At 36.4% G+C, this 7,236-nt stretch overlaps 1 protein-coding gene across 1 annotated transcript in view; it reads left to right on the top strand.

Annotated features, from left to right (window-relative positions):
- The first annotated feature begins 258 nt into the window (after positions 1-258).
- FAM227B (family with sequence similarity 227 member B) overlaps positions 259-7,236 on the top strand; it is a 207,468-nt gene continuing 200,490 nt past the window's right edge. The window contains 1 exon segment of the mRNA XM_044917859.1: positions 259-309. Within this exon segment, the coding sequence (XP_044773794.1) occupies positions 259-309 (51 nt within the window).

Below are 7,236 nucleotides of genomic sequence, written 5' to 3'. Positions count from 1 at the left end.
TGTGGAGTTTTTTTCTAGGAGCAATATATAAGAGGGAAGCCTTTTATGGAATTTGGTTTGGAGGCTTGGGATTTAAACATTGACCTCTGTACCTTTCTAAAGTGCAGGGACTTTACAAAGTGAGTATTTTACAATGTCTTATGGCTGTGAAAATTATAACTTAAGTCCAGTATCATTTACTTAAGTAAATTATATGTAAACATCATAAACAGTCTGATTTTATGTTAATTGGCAATATTGATTTTACTTCATTAGAAAATGCAAAAACCTCCAAAGAACATTGAAGAATTCTTAAAGTTTCAAAATTGGGTGAGTAGAACATCTATTTTATGTGCCAATACATCTTTTAAAATATCACTTGTGGAGGGGTGCCTGGGTGGCTCAGTCAGTTAAGCGTCTGACTCTTGATTTCGGCTCAGGTCATGATCTTAGGGTTGTGAGATCGATTGAGCCCCTGCTTGGGATTGTCCCTCTGCCTCTCTCTTTCTCTCTCTCTCCCTCCCCCTCTCTAAAAAACTAAAAAATAAAAAAAATATCAGTTGCGGAGATGTGGGAGGCTTTGGAAAAGACTTTAGGAATAGAAATTCAAAAAACTACATTTCAGTGTGGGAAATACTTATAAATATTTATCTCTTTTCAGTAGGCTCTATGTTGTAGCCTTTCCCTCTTGTCAATATTCTGTTCTCTTTTTGACTTTGAGAAAATTCTAGTTTTATATCCTATCATAAGAATTATACAAACATTTTAAATAATTTTGCTGATGTAAGGTGTTTGTCTAAATACACCTTAAAGACTATCCGATAGGGGCACCTGGGTGGCTCAGTTGTTAAGCATCTGCCTTCGGCTCAGGTCATGATCCCAGGGTCTTGGGATTGAGCCCTGCATCGGGCTCCCTGCTCAGTGGGAAGCCTGCTTCTCCCTCTCCCACTCCCCACTGCTTGTGTTCCCTCTCTTGCTGTCTCTCTATCAAAAAATAAATAAAAAATCTTAAAAAAAAAAAAGACTGTCTGATAATTATGAGTACTTACCTCATTTATCCATGTACCACAGCTTAGACTAACAAGTAGTTTGCAGAGGTGTTCAGTTTCCTTGATTGTTGAATCAGAGTGAAATATTCAAAATGTATTTTCATGTTGAAAGCTCTAGTTTCCATTATTATGAGTAATACTGACTTCTGGGGTTATTGGGCTTGCTACAAGCTTTCCCTTGGGTCTATACACTTGTGAGTCTGAAGGTCAGGTTTGTTTTGCATTGAAGAATGGCAAGAGGAACACCTGGGTGGCTCAGTCGGTTAAGCCTCTGCCTTTGGCTTGGGTTATGATCCCAGGGTCCTGGGAAGTAGTCCTGCATGGGGCTCCCTGCTCAGCAGGGAGCCTGCTTCTCCCTCTGCCTGCAACTCTCTCTGCTTATGCTCTCTCTCTCTCTCTCTCAAATAAATAAGTAAATAAAATCTTTAAAAAAAAAACCTCGGGGCGCCTGGGTGGCTCAGTTGGTTAGGCGACTGCCTTCGGCTCAGGTCACGATCCTGGAGTCCCGGGATCGAGTCCCGCATCGGGCTCCCTGCTCGGCAGGGAGTCTGCTTCTCCCTCTGATCCTCCCCCTCTCATGCTCTCTGTCTCCCATTCTCTCTCTCAGATAAATAAATAAAAAATCTTTAAAAAAAATAAATAAATTAAAAATTAAAAAAAAGAATGTCAAGAGCTAGGATAAAGATGTTAGTGTGGAAAACAGAGAAAAGGAGGCTTTTTTTAATGAGGTGTGTACATTGGACTTTAAATAATTTGCACCTATTTATGCTTATATATAAACAGAATTTGCTATAACTAAAGTGTTGAGAATAGAATTTCAAAAATATCTATTTTTAAACATCTATTTTCTGTTCTTTAAATAATTTTTTTTTTTAATGCTTTAGAAAAGCACTGAGTGTCCTTTAGGAGCAAATAGAAAATGAAAATATTCCTAGTTTATAAGAGTTTATTTCAATCACTGTGGCAGAGCCTAATTTTTTAAACTACTATTAGGACAAGCTTTTTGCAATTATTTTGATTTAAATGATGGAAATGTGCTGTAACCTAATCACAATGTTTGAGGTCTTTTAATGCCAAGGGAAAAGGATTATAGTTAAAATCAAGCCAAACTCAGTGAATAATTATGGAGACATTTGGACTATACCATCATACATGTTTAAGAATCTATGATTTCAGATGAAAATTTCTAATTATTTGAATTGGAAAATGCATAATCACTCTGCTTAAGAATAATGCTAATCAAATCAAGATCATAGGTTTATGCCAGCCCTTCACCAAAGACAATAAAATCAAAATCAAAGCATATGTCTTACTAACGGCATGTAAGCAGCACTATCTTTGTCTGCACTTATATTGATAGCCTTCAGTTTTTATCAGATGGCATTTGATAAAACAACGTATATCCATTTGCACCATTTTATCATTTATAGGTTTATCTGTAAAATGTTTTTTATTGTCTGGATTTCCCAGCCAAATACTTGTATTCTGTAATTACTTTTTTTAAGGTATGTCTATGTCTCTGCATTGCCAAGCTATTGGATGTTTGAAAACATCCAGGAATAAAATGACTGGATATTTAATTTTTTGTTTGCTGGACAAAACTTTTGTCTAGAGGCATTGGTAAGAAGGTAATAATAACTTCCTCAAATTCACTCAAGAAATATTTTTGAGTACCTATTACATGCCAACCACATGAATAATTAGAATATATCAGTGAATAAAAATAGAAAAAGATCCCCACCTTCATGGAGCTGTCATTTTTTTAGAAATGAGGCATATGATAAACAAACAAATGAATAAAACAAAACAGAAATTAAAATATATTCTAAACTGCTTATGGCTTCCTGGAAAGCCTATCTATTTAATTTCCCTCTAAACTATAAAAGCAAAGGTATGTATGTGCATAGTGGTGTAGTGGTTAAGAACAGAGGCTCTGGTGTCAGATTGCCTATGCTCAGATCCCAGCTCTGCTACTAGCTAGCAGTAGACCAGTACCTGGAACCTACATGTTAGCTGTTAGTTTCTCATGTCTTATAATTTATCTTTTGTCACATCATCTAAAGGTGTCCATTTTGGCTGATTCCTACCATTTTTATCTTTCTTTTGTAATTTTAATATTTTATAACTTCTACTCCTATCTTTCCCCTCTTCCTTATTATAGTTATGTCTACTTTTTTTTTACCTTCAGTCATTTCTCATTTATCTATTTGATCAATTTCCGTATTCTCTTCCTGCTTCTTTTCCCCTTACTCCATCACCATTCTGTTTCTATTTTTATTTTTATAAAAACATTTTATATTCTATTTTTATAACAGCCTCTTGTTCCTTTTTTGTAATTTAATTTAATTTTATTATGTTATGTTAGTCACCATACAATACATCATTTGTTTTTGATGTAGTGATCCACAATTCATTGTTTTCATATAACACCCAGTGCTCCATGCAGTACGTGCACTCCTTAATACCCATCACCGGGCTAACCCCCCCCACCCCCCCGCTAAAACCCTCAGTTTGTTTCTTGGAGTCCATAGTCTCTCATGGTTTGTCTCTCCCTCCAATGTCCCCCCCTTCATTTTTCCCTTCCTTCTCCTAATGTCCTCCATGCTATTCCTTAAGTTCCACAAATAAGTGAAACCGTATGATAATTAACTTTCTCTGCTTGACTGATTTCACTTAGCATAATCTCCTCCAGTCCCATCCATGTTGATGTAAAAGTTGGGTATTCATCCTTTCTGATGGCTAAGTAATAATATTCCATTGTATATATGGACCACATCTTCCTTATCCATTCATCTGTTAAAGGGCATCTCAGCTCTTTCCACAGTTTGGCTATTGCAGACATTGCTGCTATGAACATAGGATTGCATATGGCCCTTCTTTTCACTACATTTGTGTCTTTGGGGTAAATACCCAGGGGTGCAATTGCTGTGTCATAGAGTAGCTCTATTTCTAATTTTTTGAGTCACCTCCACACTGTTTTCCAAAGTGGCTGTACCAGCTTGCATTCCCACCAACAGTGTAACAGGGTTCCCCTTTCTCCACAACCTCTCCAGCATTTGTTCTTTCTTGCTTTGTCAATTTTTGCCATTCTAATTGGTGTAAGGTGGTATCTCAGTGTGGTTTTGATTTGAATTTCCCTGATGGCTAATGATGATGAACATTTTTGTGTGTGTCTGTTAGCCATTTGTATGTCTTCTTTGGAGAAGTGTCTGTTCATGTCATCTGCCCATTTTTTGAGTTGATTATTTGTTTTTTGGCTGTTGAGTTTGAGAAGTTCTTTATAGATCTTGGAAATCAGTGGTTTGTCTGTAGTGTCATTTGCAAATATCTTCTCCCATTCTGTGGGTTGCCTCTTTGTTTTGTTGACTCCTTTGCTGTGCAGAAGCTTTTTATCTTGATGAAGTCCCAAAAGTTCATTTTTGCTTTTGCTTCACTAGCCTTTGGAGATGTATCTTGAAAGAAGTTGCTGTGGCCGATGTCAAAGAGGTTACTGCCTATGTTCTCCTCTAGGATTTTGATGGATTCCTGTCTCACATTGAGGTCTTTCATCCATTTTGAGTTTATCTTTGTGTATGGTGTTAGAGAATGGTCAAGTTTCATTCTTCTGTATATAGCTGTCCAATTTTCCCAGCACCATTTATTGAAGAGACTGTCCTTTATCCATTGCATATTTTTTCCTGCTTTGTCAAAGATTATTTGACCGGAGAGTTGAGGGTCCGTATCTGGGCTCTCTATTCTGTTCAATTGGTCTATATGTCTGTTTTTGTGCCAGTACCATGCTGTCTTAGTGATCACTGCTTTGTAATAGAGCTTGAAATCAGGCAACGTGATGCCCCCAGCTTTGTTTTTCTTTTTCAACATTTCCTTGGCAAACAGCCTCCCCTTCTACCAGTGTTGCATTATTATCAATTTTCTTACTTATCCTATTCATTCATTCATTTAATGATTTTTATTCACTACCTACCAGGTCACAGGTATTGTTCTGGACACTGGAGATATGACAATGAACAAATCAGAGAAAAATCCTTGCCATCATGGAATTTGCATCACCCTGCTTTTGCACTATTTCTCTTTAGTGTCATGCTTTTTTAGTCCTTTTCAGTTCTTTAGGTACTGGAAAATTGAATTCTTTCCTTATTTATACATCACATTTGATCTTCCCTGTTATTTATTTCTTCTTCTGTGTCTTGTTTTTCTGCTTTCATGTGACTTTTATCTAGAAATGCTTTAATTAATCTTCTCTTGGTGCACTGGTATCAATTTTCATTAACAAGTCTACTGCATTTGTAATCAAGACCTAGAGGGTACTCAGATTCCTACCGTGATTTTTCTCACAGGATCAAAGGTACTTTATGATAGAATAATTATTTCAATCCAATTTTCTTTATTTAGGGAACAGCCTGTTTGTTTGTTGTCTGTCTGCTTATTCATCTACCCATCCACCCATCCATCCATTTAAATCCCTCCTTATATTAAAACTTAAGGGAAGAAGAGCTAAAAGTCACTTCTAATAATGTCATTCTTCGTATTTCTTACCCTTTTTTTTGGATACTTTGGCACTGTTTTTTAGGGCTTAGGTCATGGGTGAAGACCTAACCATATATTCAGTAAACAATCTCTTTTCAAACTTCAAAGTCTCTCTAGTGGCTACTAGGCTCAATCTCTAGTTGTGTACTAGCATGCAATATTTTGTGCTTCTGCCACTGCCAAAGTTTAATTGCCATAATTAAAGTAAACATAACAAGTACAGAGCCAGTTCTTTCTTCACTGGCCTTTTAAATAAGATAAATGTTTTCCTGAAGTTATCACTGAAGAGTATAGTGCTATAATGGAGAATTTAACTCTTCAGGGAACAGAAATTTCCAGTCCAATTCTTTTGTCTCTTAGGAATTAGAATACATTTGTTTTATAAAGGAATATAATTGCTGTGGACTCTGGATGTTTAAACCCTAGTAGTGCTGATTTTCTCTCTGGCAGTAATGACTTCACTTTAGCCTGGCAGCTTGTTGGCTTATTGGCTACTCCTGTTTAGCTTCCCCCTAGGTCTGGCTACAGAAGTTACTTTCAGATGATATTCTATTCAAGGAGCAACTGGATGAAGCCAAAATAGAAAGGAATAATAGAGGAATGTAATTAGAGAAGTGGAGGGGAAAGGCAGGTATGAGCTACTACAAGATCATCATCTGGTATCCATTTAATCATGCAGCCACAAAGAAGCCAGTAAAAGAATTAGGGCTTATTTACACATCACCTTCTTTACGTTAATGGCTTTGGGACACCAGTCAATCTCCTGATTACCTTGAGAAAGTACAGAAGACAGAGTCTAATCAGGCTTATAGGATTTCAGGATACTTTATTCACCTTGTAATATACCTCAGTATCTTAGGAATAAGGATTGTGATATCTCAAGTCTAGCATAAAGGATATATTTTCATAAAGGTATGTGTATATTGTAAAATCTTGTCAAATGCCATTTCTATTTTCGCCTCTTTCCTCTCTCCCAACACCCCTAACAATAGCAACACATGACCCATAAGGACTGCGTTTCCAAATGTGGCTGTCATTCTGACTTGACAGTGTTTGTCTCCAGGGATTGTATCCTGTGATCATATCTGATTCTTCTGAGGTCTTTGTACTTTTTGGCACATAATACGCAAATTTTAATGCAGGAAAACTTCTCCAGGTGGTTGTGTCTTGTTTAAGGTACACATTTGTAGGATTTGGGAGATGGCACTTAATGTATCAAAGTATATTCTTTTTTCTAAAATGACAGAGGGACCTAGATATCTGTGGGAAAGTTTTCCAGAATTAAAAGCTGGGTATTTTTCAGGTACCTGTTATTATTAGAGAGCATAATTCATAAATCAGACGTGTATGATGGGTTTAGGAAGCCTTTAAAGGAAGAAAAAGGCAGGTGGAATAAACCAACACATGTTTATAATTCCTGATCTGCAGACATTAGATTTATTCCCATTTAGCTAAATTCCCAGAGTATCTCACCCAAATTCCGTTAAAGAGTTTTATCCTCTGCAGATTTTCCAAGATATTCCAAAAATATCTTTTACTCATAAACCCTTAATTATGTAGGCTAACTTTGTTTTGCTATTAGTTGATTATATTAAAAGATAATCTTATATTTAGATTTACAGATATGGTTATGATTCCCCTTCCTTTACCTTTCTTTTTTCCCCTTCCTCTCTTTCCCTTC

The sequence above is a fragment of the Neomonachus schauinslandi genome, chromosome 9, assembly GCF_002201575.2.
Source record: "Neomonachus schauinslandi chromosome 9, ASM220157v2, whole genome shotgun sequence".
In the NCBI taxonomy this organism is placed as follows: domain Eukaryota; kingdom Metazoa; phylum Chordata; class Mammalia; order Carnivora; family Phocidae; genus Neomonachus; species Neomonachus schauinslandi.
This window is presented reverse-complemented; position numbering and strand designations above follow the sequence as displayed.